Source organism: Phymastichus coffea, unplaced genomic scaffold (assembly GCF_024137745.1).
Source record: "Phymastichus coffea isolate CEN01 unplaced genomic scaffold, Cenicafe_Pcof_1.1 PCOF00205, whole genome shotgun sequence".
Taxonomy (NCBI): domain Eukaryota; kingdom Metazoa; phylum Arthropoda; class Insecta; order Hymenoptera; family Eulophidae; genus Phymastichus; species Phymastichus coffea.
The window spans coordinates 152,830-179,535 of NW_026707016.1; the positions used below are offsets into that span (position 1 = coordinate 152,830).

Consider the following 26,706-nt stretch of genomic DNA (forward strand, 5'->3'; position numbering starts at 1 on the left):
GGCGCAATTAGGCCGCTGCGCGGCGCGGTAAAACGACGGCGCCACGTTTTACAGAGAAAGTCGCGGCTTGAGCTTACGGGCGGCGTGCGGGAGCAGCTGATCGCCACGCATACGCGACGTTTACTTATTGCACTTCTCTCGGACGTCTGAATCGTTCGCGCGCGCACCGGCTGCTCACCATTAGTCTCCAAAGCGACGAATCGATAATCGCCCGCCAGAGTCTCGAGACTGAGATTCATCAATATGTATATTGGCGCTGAACCGCCCAACTGCTTATTACACGGCTTCCGCGCGCGTCAAATAGCTCAATTCGTTTGCTAGTAGGCGCTTTTCTACTCTCTCTCTCTCTCTCTCTCTCTCTCTCTCTCTCTCTCTCTCTCTCTCTCTCTCTCTCTCTTTCCGGAAACAATTTGAATTTTCGACCTGTAATACTTGCTGCACTTTTCGGCGTCACCCTATCGTGGGTCACGGTCGACGGGCGCCTATGTCCACAGCACCGCGCGCTTTGACGATTGGGCGGGTAACTTACTCAAGTCCCTCCCCCCAAGTCAAAAGAGAAAGAGAGCGAAAGAGAGAGTGCCGACATGTAGCTGTTAGCACGGAGAAAAGAACGTCTTCTACTCCCACCTGACGATGAAGAAAGTTTTGCGATATCAATGCTCGGTCGGTTTTTATAACATGAATGACGCTAACAAGTGTGTTTATTAACAATAAATACAAAGCTCGTGAAGTATTATGAAGCACGAAAAGGGAAATGTTTGATAAGAATTGATAAATCTAAGTTTTAAACGAGGATCGGAGAAATAATGAGCTATTTGAAGCAATGGTCCGTCGCGCGATCTCTATCCGTCGCTGCTAGCATCTTCGAGCAGGAGCACGTTATTGCTCACTCAAATTTTGGTTATCGCGAGCCCCGCGTTCGTTAAACTTGGAGTTTCGACAGCAAGTGTGACCGATTTCTCGTATTCTCAAGCAAGAGTAACCTGATTGTATCGCTAAAGCGTGTGCGTTGAAAACGAAGGGAAGACATAGCGAAACGAAGAACGAGTGAGAACTCGTATACCAGAGTGAAAACGAGAATGTTATCCCGCTCTCGCAAATACGCGCGCGACATGTATGTGTATTGAGCGAGCGGTGGCGCGATCCTTCAGACATAATTTGCACCGCTGTGCATGTCGTTGTTTGTCTATTTGTGAGCACGTCGAATCCTTCGATTTCACCCGAGAGAACACCTTCCAACGAATATTTTTAGCAAGCTTCTAATTTTTCGTCAATGTTTCATTAACACCTCGACGAATCTGTAGGAATTGCGTAACTAACTGTTTGATGAGAAATCAGTTTCTAAAAAAAGAATCGCGTACACTGTGGCTGCATTTTGCCAAGCGACCAAGTACATATACCGGTGGTGCACATACGGTTTCCTTTTTAATCTCGAGCGACATTACAGCCGAATAGATCGTTTTGACGCCCTTGGGCAGCCTAATGGAGAGTATAAATACACGCGAGAGTATTTACCGATATTGTTATGCTAATAAAGTCGTAGCAGTGGCTGCGCGCGACTCTAAGTGGCTTAAAAGCGTTGGTATAAAGTTATGAATGTCGATGGTGGAATCTGCTGCACTTTACGACGCTAGCGACGAAATACACTTGCAGTTTAGGTGAAATTGAGCGGCAAAACAATTTATCTCGGTTCACTTGGAGACGAGTTACACGAGGAGTCAAAAGGAATTTTCCGAAAAACTTGAAAGAGAATGTACGACCGTACATTTCTTGAAAAGTTGAGCCGGTAAAATGGATAAGGCAAAAATTCTCTTCTCGAAGCTAAAACGAGGCATGCGATCTCCGCGCGGGAGAAATGTCGCGTGCGTGCGTGTGTGTGTGTGTGTGCGACGGAAAAAGCACCCGATGCAATTGGTTGGTGGCGCGCGCGCAGCGCGAGCGCGACAAAAAAAATGAACGCGCGCGAGAGTGCAGCGCTTGTAGAGAGATTGAAACGTCTCGGGCTATTTGTTTTCACTGCTGCTGCTCTTTTCTCTTTCGTCCCGCCCAACTCGTCGCGACGACATGGCCCCATCCACTTGCAAGCAAGCCGCCTCGAGCGGGCTTCCGTTTCCTTTTTATTTCGTACAATCTCTCTCTCTCTCTCTCTCTCTCTCTCTCTCTCTCTCTCTCTCTCTCTCTCTCTCTCTCTTACGGCGCGAGATACGAGCTTTTGTATCTGAATTTTTGGCTTTTAATCTGCGGAGGGTTTTTCCTCGCTTGGAACCGTATAAAAAGCGGAAAAAGCGGAAAAAGCGAAAGCAGCGTAAGAGCACTTCTCGGCAGCTCCGTAAAAGATTGCAAATGAGCGTGCGAAAGGCGCTTGCGGTGAGGCCGGCGCAAGCTCACTTTTCAATCAGCGCCGCGCGACACCGACGTGGGCCCTCCTACTTGTCTCTCCCGCGCGCGATACGCATTCGGCGCAATCTTATCTAGCCTCGCCGCAACGTCTACGTCTGCTGGCGAGCTGCAGTACCGAAAACACGAGGCGTGCATCGCGCGAGCCAGCGAGATACGAGCGCGAGAACGAGTTTTATAATTGAATGGCAAATTAAAAGGTCCCGAAAAATGCGGCGCGAAAGAGAACCTCCTCTTTGATTTGCGGTTGCGCGCTCGGGAGTGAGAGAGAAAGAGCTCGCGCGCGCGCGTACCTACTCATTTTCGAAAGAGCGGCGTCGCTGGATATGTTCCGCGAACGGTATACAATATACGCGGAACGCGCGAGGGCGCCGGCATTTTTCTCAGCTCGAAGGACAACCGCCTTTTTCGATTGTGCGACGGCCATTATTTTCTCGGCAAGACGTGTCCGGCAATTTTCGCATTAGGCGTCTTCCTTCGATTTTCTCGTTACGAGTTTACACGAGTCTAATCGCATAGAATCGTCCGCTCATATTGTGCCGGTACAAGAAGGTCGCTAATTATACCGCGCTATCGCGCCGTGTACGTATGTACCGTAATCGCAATCTTTGAAACAGAGGAGCAGAAGCGCCAGCAGCGGATTATCATAAACACCTCTCGAAGCTTTCCCAGATAGGTAAAAGGCTCGCCCCGGCTATGTATGTGCGTAGAAGCGAAGGACGTAATAAGGAAAACTCAAACATGATGAAGACGCAGGAGCGTGTCCTCTCTATAAATACATTACCTTGTTTGCCAAGCACTCGTCGCCCAACACCAATGGAATGTGGCTCTCTCTCTCTCTCTCTCTCTCTCGCGAGCAAGCGTTGTACGTATTATATAGTCGCTGGATTCAAAGAAGCTTTTTGCTTGTCCCCGCGACGACGTGCTTGCGACCAAGTTCCCACGTTTCGATGATTTCTGCCCAATGCTTAGTGCTTATCGAAACGACCAATGAGACGATTGCGTAGCTTTTATTGTCTTTTCTGATGGGGAATGATTCAATGTTAACACATGAGCAATTTTGTGGCCTATATCGCTATTGCGTGATTCGTTTATAGGTCGTATCGTTACGAATCGAGATACCAATCCGTAACTGACATTTTTTCTAAACTACGTTTGTCTGATTCTTTATTATGTTTACAGTGCCTTAGTTTCGAAAGCCGACAACTAATGCCAAACCATTGTGATATCGTGCCAGAAAAATAACAATTCAGTTCACACTTAATATTTATGTAAATAAACAAACGCGACGATGACTGCAAAAAGCGAGGAATCAATGAAGAAAATTTTAATCTGAATGCACAAGGCTTATCGTTTAATTCCTGGTAGTTAGATAAACATGCCGTATCGCCAAAATCTCTTATCAATATTGGATTTTGCGGATCACTTATGTAACCCTCGCACAAAATCGATTGTCTGCGGATATTTGCGAAATATATATATATATAGCAGATTTTAACATTATATTCATGAGTAGGAAGAGGGGGAATAGATTTTTCTCTCGTGCAATTTTTAGATAATGGCAATGATAAGCCTAACGTCGCAGTGTCGCCTTTATTTACTGGGACGACGGCGGTGGCAAAGTCGGTTAATAAACTCAGCGAACGCGGCCTTCGATAATCCCCAAGAGGCGTGCTATTGAACCTAGATTTCCCCTTTTAATCGCTTATCGTTTGCTTTTATTCTCAGTGCGCACAACTTCTTCTTTTTTTATAGGTCACGACAAGAGAGAGAGAGAGAGAGAGAGAGAGAGAGAGAGAGAGAGAGAGAGAGAGAGAGAGAGAGAGAGAGAGAGAGAGAGAGAGAGAGAGAGAGAGAGAGAGAGTATTGAAAAACATCGTAGGATTATTTATGGAATTGAGCTTTTTACTGTGCTTTGACTAGTAAATCTTTTGTTCGCGAATTGTCGCGCATATTGCTTAATATTTAAGTGATTGAATATCGATCACAAAAAGAGAACTGACAGTCGTGACGTAGTGTAGACTTAGTTGAAAAGTTTATGTTTGAACTTGCATGAATAAATCAACGACATAACAACATATCCCTGCAAACGTCATTCATTTGATGAAACTGTAGATTACTTTTTTTGTCAAATAGCTTTTCTATCTGTCCAAGTATCATACGTCACTATCGTCAATGTTAGAATGAGAAAAAAATGCTACGATGTCGATTGAAATTTCAAGTACGCAGTTAAAGGTTCTCTAATGTACCTCACAAGCTAAGGAATTTTTTCATCGGCTAAAAATACAACTTCACGTATGATAATATCTTCGGTCAATATACCCTCCGTATATATGGCGCCTTATACGGGTTTTTTCTTCAGTCGTGTGAAACTTATTGGACGTGTGTGATGTAATAATATTGCATGTGAACGACCGGGAAGTATATATAGGAGCGTGTTAACGAGTACCGATTGTCACAGGTTGGCTGCTGGTTTCTGGCGCCATTGTTAGCCAAAGATAATCTAATCTCCACGTGCTTTTGTCAAGTTAACCTGTCTAGGAATGTTGGGGAAAGCTGTATCGTGCACTATATGAACACTTGGTCAAATTTTCAAGTGCGCGCTGTGCTTTCTCGCTGGAGAAACATACTTTGCACAGTTATTTATTGTTCAATTGTGTACATCAGGTTTAAAATCAACATGATTGTCGGCAAGGTGATAATTAACAATACAAGGCTCTTCGTTTGCCATATCCATAATTTTGCAAGCTTGAAAAATCCTCGAATGATGTAATGATATTTAACCGTTGTAAATTGTGACAACCGGTTTCGCGCTTAGTCGAGGTGTTTCACGGTTTCTAGACTGAGCTTACCAAAATAAGCCGAGAATTTGTGGATAAGGAGATGTAGAAGATTGAGTACTTACCTGAAACAGACAATGAAAAAATCGATCGTTAATTGATGTAGATCAGTATGCTAAATATCCGGTGTGCTTACAAACAACTGCGACTATCATTTGAAAATGATCGAACTCTTGTAAAATCCCATACCGGACTTTCCATATCAGATAACAGTAAAATCCATTATCTCAGACATTATTAACGAATCGGGGTCCAAAGGTGGGCCCATTATCAAACTTAATCTCCGCGGAAAAAGGCAACTATCTCATCCACCGAAAATCCGTAGTAAGCGTAGAGGTGTTTACACCTCTCCTTCTTGTGTTTTAATTTGGTTATTGTGTGGTTATAATCCTTGTGTCGCGATAATAATGACAAGATGGTGGAGAGGCTGGCTTTGGAAATGAATTGTGAACGATAAGCCTTCCGCGTCCAAAAATGCAAGACAAGACGAGACGAGACGAGACGAGACGGGTTTAGCCACGATAAGATTATTTATAGGCCAGGAATCTTTCAAACCTCATAATTTATAGAAAAGAAATACAACGCTCCGGCAAGTAATTATGGCAATGTACGCGGTTAGGGCAGAGAGCGAGATGTAGTCGCGTGTATCGTGCTTGTGATTTTTGGCTATCGAATTTTTTATTCCTTCTATGAAATCAATCGAAAATTATTCATGCTTCCTCAATGACATCTCATCTCTTCCTGTTGTAAGTGCGATAACGCAAAAATGAAGGGCTTCGTATCGATTAGATATGGGATGAATTGAATTGCGTTGGAAAAACGCATAAGAGGCATGCAATAACTCTCTCGCACGAGAATCGGGATAGCCGGTCATTTGGCACAATTATTACTTGCTGCGATGCACGCGGATATAATGACAGACTGCGCAGAAATTGATTCTCAATTGGGGAGGGGCTGTCCGTCTTCATTTAAACTGCCATGGGAGGTGCGAGAATCGTTGCTTGTTAAAGACAATCAGCGTTTTTTTCTCTCTTCTTCCCTCCTTGATTTATCGATCCTATTGTGCAATGTGTCTCTGCATAAAGCGAATCAACGAGACATCAGGCCATTACTTCTTTTCGTTCTCATCTTTATGACCGGTAGTTTAAGTTTGAGGTAGATCTGGTATTTCTTCGTTCATTTGTGGTAATTAATAAAGATTTATAATTGAAATTTTCAAGCTGATTTCTCGGTTGGATGACACGACGAAATACTTATCCAGTGTGCCTGACAACGTGAAACTATAATCTGTCGCGTTAATCTTTTGCCTCTCGATTAATAACTCTTGTGACGCATCACGTGTCGCCTACTTTTGTCCACCTGCGGACAGGAGAATAAGTCAAGTCGGCATTCCAGAACGAAAAGAAGAAGAGTAAGCCGCAGCCGAACGCCCCGTTCGTGCCCTAACGATCCGAGTCAACACGCACTTGTTGAGAATTAGTCGCGCGCTTGAAGATGTATTTGTTTGCCTTTCTCACGCATAGACGTTGCTCCGGCACTTGTTCCTCTCCTCGCGCGCACACACTCGATCGCGCGCGCGCGCGCCCACGTTTATATTTGTTTACCGGTAAAATTGGCATGTCGTCTCGTTTATTCCATCGAGCGTGCGCGCGCGCGTTCTCGTTTACAAACGTTCGATCGATAAACTCGTGCGCGCCAAGAGTCGTCGAACTCTCTTAGTTCCGCAAACGTAGCAACCGACTATAATGTATATAATACGCGAAGGGCAATCATGAATTGTTCAGTAACTCCGCTGGGGTCGTCGTCTCTTTCGTTTTCTCTTGGTGCACGCTAGTCGATATCTAACTGTCTCTTTCTCGCGCGCGCGGGTGTGCCTCTATGTTTGGTCTTCGCACACAACGCTGCCGATAAGTGGGTTACGCGCGAACGAGATTAAAGCTGCGCGCAAGCTTTCCTACCTCTGCGACGCAGCTTTCTTTCCCCCTTGCTGCATATTTGCGTTATTTCAAAACATTACTGTGGCAATGTGTCACTGCGAGACATTTCTGCGCATTTCTGCGCATTTCTGCGCATTTCTGCGCATTTCTGCGGTTTAGCGTACTGCAGTCGATTTACGTCACTGAATTCGTCGCTGAAAAATACTTTTCCAATGTACGTAATTAATGCGATCAAGGCACCAACTCATCACAATAAAATGCTCATACTGTTTCCATTGATTGCGCGCGTACGATTCGACGATCTTGTTGGGACATTTTGTAACATTGCATTGATCACGTTATCAACGAAAGTATTTCGATTGTGAAACGAAGCTTTTCCCTAGAAAGAAAAGAAGAAAAGAAAAATCGACGATTGTATTTATCGATACTTGGCGTGACGAAACTAATCTTCAAAGTGTATTGTACTCACAGGCGACGTCGCGACGATCGGAGTCATTAGTACGGCGGATAAATCGGTTGGAAAAAAAATCGGCATTCGCATGACACACGATGCACACATCCTGTGTGTCGCGCACGCCAAAAGGTAAACACGACGACTGGGTTCGATGATCGCGTTACGAACACGATCTCTCTCGTGCAACGCACCTATCCCAACATTATTATATCCCATTGCGCGTTGCGTCATTGTCAGATAACAATTCAATCGTAATTTCTCGACACCGATGCGAAAGCTCACCGCTTCTAAGAAGACGCATGGAGAGATATGTAGGTCTGACTGTTGTAAGCATGAACGCTGGCATGCGTGGCACACAGTGAGCTTTTACTTTATGCAAAAGTTGCGCAGAACAAAGCAGATATAAATCTACGAGAAGTCCAAATTCAACGAAACGCGAAAGAAAGAAAGAGAGAGAGAGAGAGAGAGAGAGAGAGAGAGAGAGAGAGAGCAGGCTTCAAGTTTTGCTTCGTTGACGTAACTCTGAGCGGCCATTTTCTGGGTCAACCAAGGTATATCTACGATTTCGCGCTTCAAGTGCTTTTCGCTACTGCCTGGTCCTTTTATCGATCGCACGCGCACAAGTTTCGTCGCGATCTAAGCACTATCGATTATCCGAAGGCAGAGATAAACGTTTCAAATGGGACGAAGCTACGTTATGCTGAAAAGCATGCTTGGACGCTAATTTGTCGATGGCTTCGTTGGCGCGCGCGTATACCGAGCGTGTGAAAGCTCGCACGCAATGGCAACATTCGAAATAAACGGGCGTGCGAGAAACCCTTAGAGAAATTGAACGAAAACCCAAAACAAACGTTCCAATATCGAAATGACCGGCTATTCTATATAGTGCCGAAATCGCTCAAATTCATGGGCCGCATTACGGCGCGCACGCGTATTGAAAAAGCAACAGCGCTAAAGTTGGCTAGAGAGAGAGAGAAAGAGAGAGAGAGAGAGATTCGTGCTCGGTTGGCTGTAACAATCCTCCATAATTGAGAGTCCTGTTTACAAATTGAAGTCGGCGCTCGATCGCTCGCTGCACTTTTCAGTGTCTCTCCGCGCTCTATGCTCTCACAGTTTTCTTTCGCAACTTTTCGGGCGCCGGCGCGAAACTTTATTCCGCTGACTTGGTCGCTCCGTGGAGCTTGTTTTGTCGACGCTCGGCCATCGCCCTGGATCGCCTAAGTGAGTTATCGCTGTGAGAACCGAACGGAAGAAAAGAGAGCTCGCACACAGCGGCAGCGGCGAGAGCGATGAAACTGAAATCGAATCCGATATTGCATTCGGCCCGCCGCTACGTCTAATATTCTTGATTAGAGTTTTTCTGCTCTGCAAACGATTGCTCAAAGCCGCGATTGCGTATGCGGGTATCAGTCAAGTTTATCCGCGAACCGATAAATAAATTAGAATACGTTTTTACAGATAACCAGCTGCGCATGAATGTCGTTGTTTTGATTATGTATCGTTTTGCGCGTAGATGCGACAAACAAACAGTTTGAATTCACGAAATTGAAATTTTTGCAATTACAAACTTCACTTTTCCCAGAGCAAGAAATGAACGCCAGGCCATCTGTCAAAGGACCGCAACACAAAAAGAATTGCCGTCATTGAGTCCTTTTCACTCTTAATTTTTCGACTACAAACGTCGGATAACTAAGCGCCAAACTCTCATTTCCATACACGCATGTGGTAATTAATAAGTATTGTGCGAAATAAGAGAAAGAAAGTCTGATATCAATCATCGTCGCTTTTGTGCTATAATCGCGCGGAACGTTCCCTCGCGGTAATCGCCGTTTTATAGTTGAGAGCAAAATTTTCCTCGCCGCTGCTGCTTTTTTATTTTTCTCGCGAGATTATTATCAACGCAACTGCACCGACTTTTTACTCCACTTTATTTGTCATAATTAACGTAAGTTTTACGTAACCCTCCTTTTCGTCTCCTCGTTGATTTGCATTCCACGGTAGATCGTTATCGATATTTACGTCATGATGTCGATCGTAATATACGCTGTGCCACGGTCGTAGAGAGATCTATTAATCGAAATGATGCGTCGATGTGGATTTACGATTTAATTGCAAGGTACTCGGGGTTGCGCATAGCTAAGAGAATCTTTATTGTACGACCCTTATGGCCACGATGGAGTATCGTTTTAGTTTTTCTATTTGTTGCGAACGCTCATCTAATTTCTGAAAAATCTTCACGTCAATTTTCTACTCCTGAAATGTATTGTTTGCCTGTAAATCGGTTTTTAATGCAAAGCCAATAATCGGATATAATTGGAACTTTCGAAAGATATATAAGATATAAAATTCAGCGGCCAACTTGGAGAAACGAAATTCGAAATCAAGAGTGTGTCTGATGCATCGTTATTGTTAGAGTCGACTTATACCGCTCGCACTTCATTCTTCACGCGAACGCAGCGGCGACGCCTATGAATTCATTCGCAGGGTTGGTTTTTCGAGAAATTCACTACCTCGCTATTTCTTCTCTCGCCTTTAATTAGGATCAGCTAGCATCCGTGGGTGTCATTCTGATGTTTTCGTTAGAGATCGGATCATTATAAGATTTTTCGACTAGGCCAAACGATGTAAAGCAGTGCGAGCTCGTTAGAGATTTATTACCCGCTACATAAGAGGATGATACTGTTTTATAACAGAGTTATATAAATAGTGTTGAACAAAGCGTGTTGGAATTTATTGGAGTTATTAACACTCAGCTAGAGAAATTATCAGTGACGATTACAACGGAAATAGTTTCAGCGTTCGTCACAATTACAAAATCTAGTTTTTGCCTTTTACCATCAGGTAAACATATAATTTTAAAAAGAATGCGAGCAATACTGCTATCAAAAGATTTGTCACTGTCGAACTCGAAGAATCGTTATTGGCTTCCCTCAACGAATCAACAAAAGCAACGTCAATATCAAATGGTCGTCCTTCGGTCATCAAAAAAGTACAACACAAGAAAAGTGTCCCTTCGATAATTTCGTAACAGTTCTCTCTTTCGTATCAGAGGGAGAAAGAGAGAGAGCGAGAGAACCGGCGTCACTTGTCGCCGGTTTAAAAGCCACCGTCCCTCTCTTTCGCTGTATGCGTGAGCCGCTCTTGCGCTGATTGACTTTTTAATTGAACTGCGCGCGTATACTCGGCAATTATCCTCAACTCTCTTTCTACCTTTCTTTTAGCACGCAAGCGCAAGCTCTCGTTCTTTGAATTGCGCACCTTTTTTTATTATTCTCTTCGAGAAGCTATGCTAGCCTTGTCAATTATTAAAACCGCCAGAACGGCTCTATGGCTTTTAATAAGTTTGATAAGCTGCACGGCTTCGACAAGTCACTAAGGCTAATTTAATATCGAATCCGCTGCGTTTAAAAATTGTTCTACAAAATATGTCGATCGGCCGAAATAGAAATCAATTCAGTGAAAACGATGACAGTCACGCAATGAATGATTTCGTATCTTGTTAGATTTCTAAATCCCCTCGTGATATTTTATTTGCATTTTCGCAGACATCTCGTGCCGCGCGGACAAGAATTTTTTCGCAGGCTTCCGTTAAAAATGTGATAAAGTCGTTTATGTCATATTTACATGTCACACACGTGTAGAGTGTAACAAACGGCTACATCGGTTTCTCTAACGTTGAAATATTCATCATTTTCTCATTATCGCCAACTCGAAATGAAAAATGAAGACCGTCGTCGTCGCAGCGAAAACTCATTATAATACTGATTACAATTTTAATCCTCGCTCGCGTGAGTCACGAGAAAAAAGTCGCACAATGTCGCACTTCCTCAAACAAAGTATCTTTCGAAACACGTCGCTCTAGATTTACAACGGCATTCGAAAAAAAAACTCTGTCGCGCGCATCTCTCGATACATCTAATAACGCGAATAAATAGACTCATAACTCAAGTGCATTTCGCGCGAGGAAATACGGAAGGTAATAACATGTTTTGCGTAAAAGCCCCTTTTCTCGGTCAATATAATATTAGAAGGGAAGATAGTTGATTATCGCGAGCGAGAGAGATTTTTATCGATCGAAAAAGCCCATTTTCTAGGAAACCATAGCCCTCGTTAAGGGTTATTTATAGGCGGATCACTAATAAAGGCGCAGCTTCTACGAAATGTTGACAAAAAGGAATTTGTTCTTTTCTATTTTTTTTCGCTTAGAAAGTGAAACGTCGCTCGGCTCCTGTATAAAGTTGGACACTACCCAGCCACGAGTGCAATAGCCCGTGTATATGCAAGCGCGCGGTTAACGACCGTCACACAGCCTCTTTGGCTCCACCAGGCGAAAGGCTAATAAATTCTTGGAAAATTTTCAGTTGTTTTTCATGTTCACTGGTTTGAGGTAAAGAAGTTTTCTTGATATTGAACTGTATGGTTGATTTACGCTCGTATCATTTACAAAGCGTATATGCACTAGAACTTTTGTAAACGATACGCTCGGAGATTTTTGTGGTAATTAACGTTGACGCTTGTAATTTGAGTAATAAATCGAGGCTGGAATCATTGATATTGTGCCGCAAATCCTTTTTTTTCTCACGTGCTGTAGTGAAAGATAGACAAGCTAAGATACCTCGCGACCATGCGTTTTATAATCTTTTCAAAACATATACTTGTAAATGCATCCTAAAACTTCAACTCTTAACAGGAAAAAAAATAAAGAAGGAACAATCGGCCAACGTGCAAAAGTAAAAATCGATCGACAGTCCGCCATAAGCAGCACAGATAGCAGAAGAAGCAGCAGGAAGAAAGCAGTGGCGGCAGAGAAATGTATTGCCCGCAGTATACTTCCCGCCGCGACTTCCGGCTGTTTTCGTGAGCGTCAGGGTGAAGGGCCGTAACAATGAGCAAGAGCAGCGCAACGTTTTCCGTTTTTTTTTTTTCGCCATATGTATATCACCGGAGAAAGAAAGAGTATAGAAGATTTTTCCGCGTTGTCACCTAACACTAAAACGTAAAACGTAACTCACACCAAACACTGACTAAGCGCATTATTCAATGCAGTCTGCTCTTTATGAACACGCATTGTGTCACGCCCATGCTGCTTCTTGATTTCAGCTGATTTAAGATTCCCGCTAAAATGCCTCCCCTTCTTGCGAGCGAGAATGCAATGTTTATATGCGTGTGATTTGTAGGATAACAACGTGTGTTACGACTGCATTTTTTGAGTCTTTTTTTAATAATATGACGTTGGTAATAATGTGACATGAGTCGGTGTATTGACTTTTAATGAAATTACGAAGCCGATCTTTTTAAAAATAGCACTCTTGTTTTTTTGCATTGAATTTATAAAGGAGTAATTTTTCGGATTCTAGATAAATTACAGATGTCAATCAAAATTGTGTCCTTCAATTCAATCAACAATAATTGATGTCGAATGATAATGAATCTTCACAAACTGCGCACAATCCATTAGCCACAGGGCGCAATGTTTCACATTCTGCCTTGAGCACAGAAAAAATCGAAGAACGTGAAGAGCTGCTGCTACTTCTTCGCATCGCAAATATTATTTTATCGAAGGGATGCACATATTTGCTTTCTCGCGATTGCACATCGTCGTCGCGATTTAGAAAGTCTTTTCAGGGCTGAAACATTTTTCCCGTTCGAGTTGAGTAATTCGATGATGAGTACTTCGTATGTATCGGTAAACGCTGTAATCCCAATAAAAGACAAAAAGAGAAAAGGCCTTTTTCTCTCTCTAATCAAGGCGCGGTACGTATCGAAATCAAGATGATTAAAAATTGTCACAAAGAAAATTAATAATTTATTAATGGACTGATAAGAGTGAAATCTCAAGCGCGAGAATCCGATAATGTAAAAAGCAAATCATCAGAAAATTAAATTTTAATCTAGAAGTAGCCACTACAATATCTCAAGGCTCTATTATTATGCGGTTTCCTGCTTGTTATTGTCGTTTTTTTTCATTCATTTTGCATGTCGCAATATTCCTAACCAATAAATACACAAAATTTTTTTGCTCTCCATCGAATAAAAATAGAACACAGCGAGATTTTATCTGCGTGCGCTCGGTCGATCGAATGCCGTATAATTACGAGTGCGTGCTGGCGACGATTAGGCTTGTTTTGATCGCAACCGTGAATATTATTGACGTAACGGTCGCTTTATCGTCACGGAATTCGCAATTGTTTCGTAATTGGTAGGTTCATTTGTTTATTTTTTTTTTAATTTTAGGCATGAACGATTCCCTCCTTCAGCGTATGAAAATCTTCTTTCTTGCAGAAAAAGCTGTAGCGTACGTCGAGATTGCGACACGGCCAAACTAAATTTCTCGGGGAAAGAGCTCAAAGCTTCCGCGCGTCCATTACCTTTATCTGGGCGCGAGCGCGACCACCGCGCTTGCAGTCTCAATTGCGCGAGAGCGCGCGACTATCGGATAATTCGGCCAATTAAGCGCGCCCGATAGGCGCTAAGTGGACTTGCGAGAGTCACGTGTGCGCTTTATGCTTTATGGGGGATTGTACCTCATTTGCTCTCTCTTTCACTCACTTAGTTGAGATATCGGTCCAAACGATCGTGGGAGTTGCGCCAATGATTCATATACATATGCGCGTATAGTTAGCGGAGAACTACTTTACTGTACATTACATTTTTTCGCTGTTAATCATGCTGCACGCCAGAGAATACCGATTTTTTTTTTGTTTGACGATTAAGTTATACTTTTTGATAAACGTTCAGTTCTTCCAAACTAATTACGTAGCATCAAATGAAAATACATAATTACTTTTCGTGATCACATAACGTTTATTACACAAAGCGATTATAATAAATGTCGAAAGTTACTAATTCTGAAAGATTTCATTGCCACAGTCGAATGATATACCTATACACACACACACACACACACACACACACACACGCACACACACACACACACACACACACACACACACACACACACACAACACAAACGATCACTTACAGCTCTTTCGCCGGGGAATTTCACGAAAAATTTAATTTTCAAAAACAGAGTCGCGGATTAACAGTAAATATTCACAGCAAGCTACCTGAGAAAGCATGCGAAAAGTTTGAGAGGCTGCGCGCCAGTTGGAACGCTTACTCTTTTTGGGGTATTATAGAGTTGGAAAGTCATCGCTGTAAATTTTTGCGAGGAGCATCGCCGTCCTTTAAATTTCTCGGACAATTATTCGGACGCGCCCCCGCGCCACGGATTTATTGAAATGTTACTTTTTTATTCAAGCTTCCTCCTTATTCGCCTGTTTATGTCCTTTGCAGAATCAAAAGTTAATTGAGCGCGATCTTCGGTCAACTCAATTGTTAAGTGGCTGTCTACCTCGAGAGCGACAGAGAGAAAGAGAGAGTGAGTGAGAGAAAATAATGTGGAATATAATAAAGATAACACGGGGAGATGACATTTATGCCTAATTAAATTTCTTAAAGATTGATTTTAACGACTTATAACAAGTCGACGGGCTACGTGACCGACGAAGCCTTCATATATAAAATATATAGGTGTTCTGCTTGCTTAAACCCGATTAGTTACGAGGGACGATGTTATATATTTTGATTAAATTTTACGTCATTTGTATCTGGAAAAATCGATTGAAACGTTAAATATCTTACGAATGTTACATTACACAATCGTTACAAAAAAATTTCGTTTAATATTGTAGAATGCATATGAAATATCGAATCGATGTGTATTTCGCAGATTCAATTATACCAGGAGACATCGAAGTTTATAACCGCTCGCGACGAAAAAGTCACCTCGTCGTTGTTGGTCGTCTGGTCGTCGCGGGCGAGGGCAATCCAATCATCGAGAAACCAGGTAACCTTGGTTGCTGTAATGACATTATCGGGCTGTGTCACGGATTGATATCTGCTGCTGTGTCTTTAAGGCTTCGTTATATATCGAATCTATATCGTTACATTCTTTACTTTTTTCTTTGACCTCGTTGCATCCTTTTTTTTCGCGGGTATGTATGTAATGTCGCAAGAAGCCAAGCTTAAAATCTTTCCTGTGTCTCGCTTGTTATTCATATTAGCACATGGGACGATCTACAATATTTACTCACTCGCTCGATCCATTAGCCATCGATGACGATGACGACGACGACGACGACGACGACGACGGAGACGACCACGACCACGACGACGACGAAGAAGAAGATAGTCTCGCTTCATTTTTTTTTACTTTTTGTTAATCGTGAACTTTGATGGAATTCAGATTAGTGACACTGATATTTGATGCATTGCGCGCATGAGAATTTCAACGAGAGCCTAAAAGTCAATATATGATCTGTCGCGAGATGTAATTGGAAAGGAAGTATGTATCGATGATTATACAGCGTGATTACGTTAAAAAAAAGAATAAATCTCGGTAATTTATATATTGTTTGTCACGGATGATTATCAATTAACTTTGAAAAATAATGAATCTTGTGTTAAAGACCGCCATTTGTGAGTTTATTTCTTTTCAACCGCGTAATTTATCGTTTAATTGAACGCACTACTTGTTTATTCTTTGCTCGGCCAATGCAAAATGTATCAAATCACGCACGTAAAAAAAATGATGCACTGGCATATATACGCGTAAACTCAATTAATGACTCGCGAAAGAGAGAGAAAGAGAGAGATACTTGCCGGTTACGAGAGCGCGTTGCATTGACTGATGCCTATGCGCGCGCGCAATTTATTTACGTCGAGGATTTTGCGATTTTTAGCCGCGCGCGGGGCTTTAATGAGCGAGTAACGAGAGTAATGATCGTCGTTGCAAAAGCTGCGCGAGTTACATGTGCACGCGAGTTCTCACGATTGTTGTTATTCTCGAAAATTGTGCGGGGCTAGGAAGGAGCGAGCGTTATCAGCAATTGCAAAGATGCGCGGCTAAGCACAGCGATAACGTTCCTTTATGCTAATGGCTGCGAAAACAATCAGGCTAAAGGCATGCACTGCGTATGCCACCTGCTTACGCCAACGCCAGAGATAAGGCTCGGATTTTCTCCAGTGGAAATCTAGACGCCACGTGTTTTGACGATTATATCGCCGAGAAGGAGCTGCACACACCCTCCAATTGATAATGAGCTTTTTTTTTCTTTTCAATGCTCAGTGTGCGCGATGGAGCTTTCCTTTATCGATGCTACTTCTTACGATCGTGTGTGAATGAATGGCCATTTTTTTGTCGCGTTCGCAGAAAGTAGCGTGATAATACATATCTAAATATAAATATGTATAAAATAAACTCAACTTCTCCTTTGCTCCTTGAAAATCGCTAATACCGCAACGATAGTTTTAAGCAGTCGTTTTCCGTGATCCTTACATAAAGTAGTAGCCTCGAAATTGGATGTGGCACATAGTACAGTGGAATAAAGTGAAAAATTATTGTGGTCATGCGAGTCACATAATATATACCCGAAGGTGTGCGTGTGTGTGTGTGTGTGTGTGTGTGTGTGTGTGTGTGTGTGTGTGTGTGTGTCTGTGTGTGTATATCTATATCCCAAGAAACGCCGCGCGCGCGACAAACTTATAAACCACTTGTCGCATTTTTCGTCAATTATCGCGTGCCCGCGAGATAAATTCACTCGACATTCTTTCTGTCGGCAGTGCCTGATGTACAATTTTCCAACTACCGAGATAACATTCTTTCTCGGTCTGTCGGATTTGAGTAATGATAATTTTATATATGAAAAGGCGTAAACATTCTATTTAAATTATCACGGATTTCTCAAAGTTATCTGTCTCGACATTAACTTCAATTTTAGCCGTTTACGCGGAAAATTTATTGATCGCGACGCGGTTCCAGCAGCTTTTTGCGAGGGGACAGTGGTATCGTCGGTTAATTTGACAAAAATCCCGCGGGCTTCGCGCAATCGGTTTTTATCAATCGGGCGCATTGTAAACAATGAAATTTCGTCGCACGCGTCCCTGGCTCGTACTCAAGTTAATTGAAAAAATTGCTGGATTTATCGGCTGTGGGCCAAGCGCCATCCACGGCCTTTTTATGAAAATACGGCACCGACAGAAATCAAACCCATCTAGGATATTAAGATAACGCGCGAATCTGGATATTTCTTTTTTTTCTAGACTTTGTTGAACGTTCGCGCGACTTTTTTTCTCGTTCGACGGCAAGCGGCGCGGTAGCTGAAACGACAGAAAGGAAAGGAAAGAAAAAAACCAATAGCCAGATAAAAGCTTCTCTCGAGGAAATACACAAGTAATTGGTCCACACGCGCGCGCACGCACCGATGGCAGAAAAACAGCACGCCAGTGATATTTTCGATAATCGCTCCGCGCAATTAAAATACCGCGTGGCCAATGATGGCAAGGCGAGTGGGGAAACGTGCACTCGTAAAACGGACCGCTGCTGAATTACATTTTCGGAAAAGTCGATTTTGATTACTTAAAATCAATGCAGACGAATCCAAACGAAATCCCGAATCTCTCAGTCTGTCACCCGCATCACTTATCGTCCGAGTGTCAAACAGTTCGACGACGCTTTTCAATTTGTCGTGCCGATAGCCTAAGTATATATAGTCGAACAATCGATTATGCACGGTTGCTTTTTTCTTCGTCGACGACAGACAGACCGAGACTCTTCTTGCGTAATCGTAGTACGCTCACACTGATTAATTCAATGATGATACGAGGAAAAATTTCACAATCGATTTCCGACGACAAAGAGCCGAAAAGGAAAAAACATGCGAGGTACATTTAGGCCACGCGAGAGAGGGGTGCAAACGTACCTTATTTTTTCGTTTGGGGGATTGCGCACAAAGACGTCTGTGTACACTTGAATTATCGTGGATCCAGTCTCTGTAAGCCAGGGATGACAAATGAACGGCTATACGGTGCGAGAATGCCCGTTTCACGCCGCAATTCTTTTTTCGATCGTTATAATAGAGTTTCGGCTTCTCTCTGCTGTCCTTCCCGACCGCTCTCTATTTTTCAGTGCCCCCCCCCCCCCCGATATTTTCGTTAACTACACCCCGAAATAACCGCACTCGATTTCATTGTGCGAATTATAATCTCGTGAAAGATTGATTTGGCATTCTTCGTTTCCTCGGGCGAGCTGCACGTAGGGACAAATTAGCGGCTTTAATTTCACTAACTCTTGCTTGCACGCGCGCGACACGAGTGTAATTTTTAGTCCGCAGAACCCGCCGCCCGACGCATGACATTTTTCTAATCTCCGTATGCACGCAGTGCGATACGAATAATGGTCTCACTTACACAAAGCACCCTAAGCCCGTACGGCCAAGTTAGCGCTCTCCCCCCGTGGTTCTGAAGCGCGCGCGCGCATCCTGCACCCTTTCAAATTGCTAGTTTTCTTTGGCAAAAACTTGGTGTACTCACGTGCTTAAAGTGAGACGCATCCAGGCGCGTTGCGTCAGCAGCGTCGACGCATTGCGTCGGGCTGGCCTTCGGAGCTGCTTTCAAAATCCACGCGTCAGCATCACTTCACCCTCTGCCGAACTCTCACTATTTATTTTTTTGCCAATTATTGGTAATCGGTGAAATTTCGCACTTTATATTCGCGAATTCAACACTTTTCGATTTTCCCCGGTTTTTCCTGGCGCTTTCTTTTTCACACTCTCACACTATTGCAAACGCCGTAACAACGTGGACGAACAGTACAACACTTGTAACGACGTCCGTCAGTATCCTTCATCATTGTACTTGTTTTTCGTTTCGCACACTTGTCTGAGCCTTTTCTGGCGAAGGGTTGACTCCTCGTTGCTTTCCGGAAATCTCGAAGCGGCCAAAAGTAAAACCTCCAAACTCCACACTAGACGCTGGCGCGCGCGCGACTGCCTCTACCAGGTAGCTTGCCGGCCTACCTGCGCCTCCACGCTACGACACCGAATCCCCACCACCGCCACGAGCAACTACTACTAACCAGCCAAGCGAAGAAAGAAGCGCGCGCGCTAACGCTCCCCTCTACCACGAACTCTCTCTCTCTCTCTCTCTCTCTCTCTCTTTCTTCGAGCAGTGGCGCTGCTCGCTGCTGTACTCGCGGTGCACGCACTCATTTTACAAACGCGTGGCGCGACGACGACGATAATACTGACGACCAACTGACTCTCCGATTCCAGCGAGACACACTTTCGCAGATAATAATTGCCGTGATTGTTTGTTTGGCTCAGGTGTGACGAGGCAATTTTCGAGTGTCATCGGTGTGTGTGCGAGTACAACTCATTGCATCGGGGAACTTTTCTGTATCGAATGATGAAATTTAATGTAACGACAACTGCAGTGAAACCCGCGAAATCCAAGCGAGTACCTGGCGATCCACGTGTTCTATCTCGTAAACGGAGTACATTCTTTTCTCTTTTTGCTTCTCTCTTAATCGATTAATTTTTATCTATGTCATTTCTCTTTGAATTCCTACCTTATTATTATTTATTTGCTAGAAAGATGTTACACAAAATGTACACAACGATTTCGTGTAAGGGATCGCCAAAGCATAGAGATTAAATTATCTAGCCAGGGTCAGTTTTTTCTGTTCCTATATGGTACAATCAGCTAACCGTAATACACGCGCTAAATGTAAAACAAACGTTTGATTTATACAGTAGCGAGGCCCTTTTCTCTTGCGATTCTTCTTCTGTATTCTTAATCGATTTTTACGAACTCAAAATACAAAGTGGCTAGCGTAAATATCAGTTTAAAATTCGTGGTCCAGACCAATGTATGGCTATATCTCACGAACGAGAGAGAGAGAGAAAGAGAGAGAGAGAGAGAGAGAGAGAGAGAGAGAGAGAGAGAGAGAGAGAGAGAGAGAGAGAAAGAAAGTGAGAGACCCCACCGCTGAGAGAGCGATAAGCGGCAATCTCGTGCAACGAGCTTTCCGCGTCGTCGAGCGAGTCAACAACAGCTGCGGGACACACGCCACGCGTGCTTGTATATTGAGTGGGACTTGATATTATTCGGAAAGAGAAAATGGAGCAATAACGTTATTTTGTGATTGCAGCAGTAGTGCTTGTTTCAACAATTGTGAATATTATTATTTTTGTTGAATGTCGAGAATATAATTGCTTGTACATTGATTTCATACATCTTGCTATGTCGAAAAGAATAAAGATAAATTAAAAAACAAAATATGTAATCTAACAAATGTAGAAATTAAACCAAATTTTTAGGATTTAAGAAATTACAAGTTCGCTCAAAAGCATCTCTTCTATTATCAAATGGCCACCTAGTACGATAAAAGAGAAACCTTGTAGTACACTCGTAGTGATTATCAGAAATGTTACAACACGAATCTTCATATAAGCTGAGAAAAAAAATTTGAACGGAGAAAAAAAGCGAGAAGCGATTACCAAAGATTGTAATTATCACACCTCTACGAGAGACATAAACTGTGCCGAGTCGATGACAATTAATTCGGACGCAAGCAGCTCGCGCATTCCTCGTCGAAAAGTGATAGTGCATATGATTATCGTTGAGCAGGCAAGCAACCGAGCCGAGAGAGCGGGGTTGCGTAAATGCGTGCGTGTGCATGGCACGCGTATTTATTTAATGGCTGCTGCTGTCTGCTGCTGTCTATAGATACTTGCGAGACGCCCACGCGCGTCATTTAATTGGCGCCGCCTCGTGCCTGCGGTAGTGTCGTTGTTGTTACTGTTGTTGTTTTCAATGCCGACGATTACTTTGATCAATGGAAGAGTTTTATAAACCAAAGTGGATTTGTATGAGTTGTCGATGAGTTTACAAAAGTGGATAGTTCATTCGAAATTCGGTACTCACACCTTTGAAATTCATCGAGCCACTTCACATTGAAGAATAAATTATACTTGAATTCAAAAAGTAGAAAGTATTTGCCAAATTGATGCAGGATAATCTCGCGTAAGCGTTATAATTTACCACGCAAATCAAGTAAATTAGCTCAAACGCACGTTTCAATTAATAAATCAAACTGAGAAAAAGAACGAAAAAGGTCTTTGAAAATAGAAGCGGAAACACTTGGATGTTTAACATTCCAAGCAAGCGAAAAAATCCACCATATTTCAAAAATATATCCCGAGCGCAACGGGCCGAATTTGGAAAGTGTAACAGAAACAAAACAGACGAACCACCGCATGAAGGGGACAGACACGCCAGCGCGCGCGCGCAAGCTCGTGATAATTAATCACCAATCGACGAAACTTCTTCGTTGCTTAATGGAGCAGCTGACCGAGCGCAAAATAACGAATTCTCGTTCATTGTTTTAGTTTGTTTTTGGAGAGCAATAGTCAAGGAAAGACCAGTGATACAACGCGCGCGCAGATATCTATCGTCCCTCCTCTTACTCTGAATGTTTAATCACGGAGGATGGACCTCGAGGTTTCATGCTTTGGCAATTACGCTTCGACACTTTGGAATTCTTCGACTAGACTTTGCTGCTGCGGCCCTGTTCGCTCTCTCTCTCTCTCTCTCTCTCTCTCTCTCTCTGTCTCTCTCTCTCTCTCTGTCTTATTTTTTACCGGATTTCCGACGGACTTTTTTACTTTATCTCTTGGAAAAATCTACCTCCTTTCCAACTCTAAAATCGTTATTTTCGATCGATTACATTTCAATTTTATGTTTGACAATTTGTTCTTTACATTTCGTCCCTATCATAAATAATGTCAATCGTTTTTTTAACATAATAAGAATAAGGCGAGCACAGAAATAATTTCAGATCTTCCGGCGCGCATTTACTCAGTTATGTACCCTTTGGCAGCCAATAATTCTTATTATATAGAAAAAATATTCCACACAACACCTGCTTCAAGTTTTCGACACTAAGACAAAAAAAAACGTCCGAGAACAATAAACGAGCACAACAGGCGCCTCTCGCGTTTGGCCGTTGTACCTTTGGTTTCTCTCTTATCAGCTTTCCCTGGTGCGCTTGTGTCGCGTGTTTCCGTGAAGGGTGACCGTTCGGTGCGTTTGATCGTTGGCGAAACACGAAGCGCCTATCGCTCATCCGAATCTCTCCGTTCCGTTTAACGATGCAGACGTGTTTCTCTCGCAGATGAATTGACTTGACGGTTCCTTTTTAAGGGAGTTTGTCGTGTGTCTATTAGTTGATTAATAGGCAAACGCCACTTTTTTCCAATCCTACGGAAATTCCGTGAGCTTCTTTGCGTTTTTTTGTTGATTGATTGGTTTTTCAATAAATAGTTCGTTACTATTCACGAGTACATCGGCGTTTTCAGTGGACTTAATGTTGACAGATTGCTCTGTACCATTTGATCTTGAGTTATTAATGTTTGAGGAATTGACCGATATTTTTAAAAGAAAAATGAACTTTTTCGTTGACAAGTAGATGTCGGAAATTCATACAAGGCTTGAGAAAATTAATATAACTTATTGCCTTCGTCTGGAAGCAATAATATTATTCGAAACTGATTCTAAGCGAGTGTTATATTTAAAATGCTCGACGACTTAAATTGGACAAGTAAAACAATTTTTCGATTGTCATCTTAAGACAAATGAAATAAACCAGAAAAATTAATAATAAAAGAAGTATTTACGGACAATAAATTCGATTACACAATTAATTTCAAAACTTTCTCCACAAAAAAAATTGTCTGTTATTCTTTGGGAGCATTGAAACTATATACTGACGAAAATCCATTTAGCCCTTAGCATCAAGATTGTGAAAACGGGATAAATCTATCTGTTAGGAAAAAACGTTGACGCGTCAACGACTGGTAGTAAAAAGCCAAAAACAATGATCGCTCAATTGAAAAAGCGTGTATCCGAACCTGCAATTTCATCTGACAAAAGCCGCAAGGCGTCTCTCGCCACTTATCGTAAATACTCGAAAAATCGCTGGTCAGCAGAAGTAGCAGCAGCCGGAAGATTGCCGGCGGCACCTGCGCTTCCCGCCTACATAAATCATAGGCGCGTTCTTCTTTTGTTCTTCGCGCGCGGCAAAACGGCGTCTCTCTCTCTCTCTCTCTTTCTTTCCAAAATTTACGAGAGGGAAAAGTTTTTCCCTGGAAAAAAAAACCTAGCGCAGAAGGCAGAGGATCAGTATGCCAAATTGTACGTTTCCCCGAGTGTGATCGTCATCAAAGGCTATAACTGTTTAGGAAACAATCCAATCATACAATAGACGCGTCTAATTAATTGACTCACTCTATTGAATCTTGATTGGCAATGACAACAGTGAAGAATAATGCAATGATGACAGGGTAGACTAGATCAAAAAGTGCGCGACGTCTAATGCCGAATCCTCCCGCAGCTTGAAACTCAACTCCTAATTTTTGAAGGATCGATTGTAGCTAAAAGACAAGGAAGCGCGTCGTGTCGCCTTATACAAAGACTCGAGCCCTTTCTTCCCTCTCGAATAACGAGGTCGAGCTATATACGCACACGCACTGACAAAGGCGTATACAGTCTGTTTAGGGCTACTGCTGTTTTTTTGTGCTGGACGGGTGATTTGTCCTGGACTAAAAGCGCTTAACATTTTTTATAGTTTTCTCATGGCTAGTCATGTCGAGAGTTTTATTATATCGCTCTCCTTTTTATAGAGAAATCGGATTAGGGAGGGTACTGTGCACGCCTAAATAATGGAATGACGCGCGTGTTAATCACTCGGGGAATTATCTATTTGTCAATCCTTTTGTGAAATCGAACATTTAAATTTTTGAAAAATCGACCAAACAATTAACTATTTTATCATTCCAAAACACTTAAAAATATACAATGGTTCAATCTCTTTTTCCTTCTGTTCATCAAAAAGCATTTAAAAATTGAATCGTGCATTATCTTGAAAAATCATGCGTAAGTCTATTATCTCATTTGCTCTACTTTTTTGTTTCCGCAAAAGTAGGCGCGCGGCATTTTTCGACGTACGCTGAACTTTTAAATAGTTTAATTATCCACTTATACGCGACGTTGTCTCTTATCAAGTCGCGTTTGATAATATAATATTTTGCACTGATAATAATTTCATTCCGATGAATTGGCAACGTTACCGCCTCTCCAAGATAAAGTGTAATGTAGAGAAAAAACTATAGCATCGGTTTATCAATTTTTTATCATTTAACGTATTTTCCAAACAGAAAACGTCAAGCAATCGTTTAATTAACTGCAAGAAATGAAGAAAAAAAGAGGTCGAAGTCGCGTGCGGCATCGCTCACGTGTTCTTTGTACGCACATACGTGTACCTGGCAGAGCATGAATATGTACACACAGCGGAGTGAGCGAGTCGCATGTCAGCTTTACAGCGGGGGCAGACCGCTGCCGCGACCACATTTAATCAGTTTGCGGCTGGCCGTACTCCTTGACTCTCTCTCTTGCTAGTACTACTCCCTTTTCCTTAGCATCTTGGTTGTGTACAAGTTAAAGACCTCCCATTTGCCTTTGATGATATTACGTTTAGGAAAGTTATTGAGTTTGAAATCGAGAATGATTTTTTTCGTTTTCTCAAGCCTTATTGTGTAATACAACTTCACTTTAAGGTAATTTCAAAAGTAATTTTATTCGAAATTTGCAACCAGATTAAGAACGTACGAGCGACGATCCCAGAGCATTGATTCGAATAAATTAATTTTTAGAACTTTTTAAAATGTCAAGAAAGTTGTTCGCCTATATTTCTACTAGCCATCTTTGTTATTACTTCAGTACTAAAAAACAGAATCATATTTTCGACAGGCGATTTGTTGAAATAAAATTGAAATAAAATTATTAAAAAATATTCTTAAGTGATAATAGCAATATAACACTTATCGACAATATCATTGCCAATTGAAACTTTAATCCAATTGAAAAATCGAATTTAATTCATAAAAGTGTAATCATGTTTAATTTATATATAATAATAAGGAAACCCTCTCTTTCCCACAGAATGTATATTGGCTGATTGGCATACATCGAGAAATATAAAACTAGTCGCGACTGCACGTGAGCCACGCGTATCGAACACGCGTGTGTCCCACAAAAAAAGTCTAGCACATCTCTATAAAACTAGTCTTTCTGCTTCTCACTCACTCACTCTGTGTTTCTTGGTCGTCTTTTGTGTCAGTAGTCGATGCGGTCACCACTCATTTTTTATTCGGCGGCGGCGGCGTTGTCCATTACAATGTGTGAGAAAGATACCGTTTTTTTACAGTGTAGTAGTTCTTTTTTCCATGAGACTTCGTACGTAAATCTGATATAATGCTAAATAATATCTTAAAATTCAATTGAAAAATATTTGCGACAGATTCCGAATTAAATTGAATTTCAGTTTCATTTTTACTTTTTCAAGATACTACTAACCTTAATTTTTTTGCGAGCTTTGATTAAGACATCATGCTATTATAATTCATATGAGGAAATTCATGAATATTAAAACTATATTTTTTGACTTACGAACTTCGTTTTTTATTATATATTAAGAAATGCCATTCGTTTTATTGTATAGATTTTACGTTGAGCGTCTTTTCAACAACAAAGTGATTTTCTTCTACTCCAATCTGCTTGGCTTAACATGTTTTCATTTGCCTACAATGATAATATTAATTTTGAGGTTATTTGTTTGATTCATACTCTCATCCCTTCAATTTCATTTCGATACGCAAATAACTTCTATGGTAAATGCTTCAAAAGCGTCGTCAAATAATAAAAACTCGATAAAACGAATATTAAGAGGATGGCTGGAGCGTATGTGCAGTTGAATTATCTTTCCCAGTAAAAATCTCATAACCCACAACCAATTAATAAACTGCTTACAATATAGCAGAATGAAGATGTAGCAACTGTGCGAAAGCCGAGTCCCTTCCGAAAAAATACATGTCCCCCTGAAGTATTATCAAGCCGATCTTCGTAACACGATGTAAGCAAGATACGAGGGTATGAATTATGAAAAATTCTTGTTCGCGTTGGAAAGATGAGTAGTTCAGCTTTTCTCTCTCTTTCTCTCCCTCGCGTGCAACCGTCGTTAAAAAATGTCTAGCTTCGAAAACGAGTTTAGCCGTATTATCTCTCAACGACATCGCAACTGCATAAATCGAAGGCGCCAATGTCTCGTATCAAATCATATAGTTCGAACGTACCTGCGACTACGTAAAATGTTATTTTTATAGGCTAGAGTTCAAGGTTC

General features: G+C 42.0%; 1 protein-coding gene across 2 annotated transcripts in view; it reads right to left on the minus strand.

Moving 5' to 3' along the window:
* The window catches only part of LOC131673926 (uncharacterized), a 41,823-nt gene extending 22,312 nt beyond the window's left edge, over nucleotides 1-19,511 (minus strand). For both annotated transcript variants that reach the window (XR_009302762.1, XM_058952320.1), the window contains exon 1: nucleotides 19,002-19,511. Coding sequence is in view for 1 of the 2 variants with exons in the window: in XM_058952320.1 (XP_058808303.1) it covers nucleotides 19,002-19,021 (20 nt within the window). In the remaining variant the exon portion in view is untranslated. The remainder of the gene's footprint in view (nucleotides 1-19,001) is intronic.
* Between the last annotated feature and the right edge of the window lie 7,195 nt (nucleotides 19,512-26,706).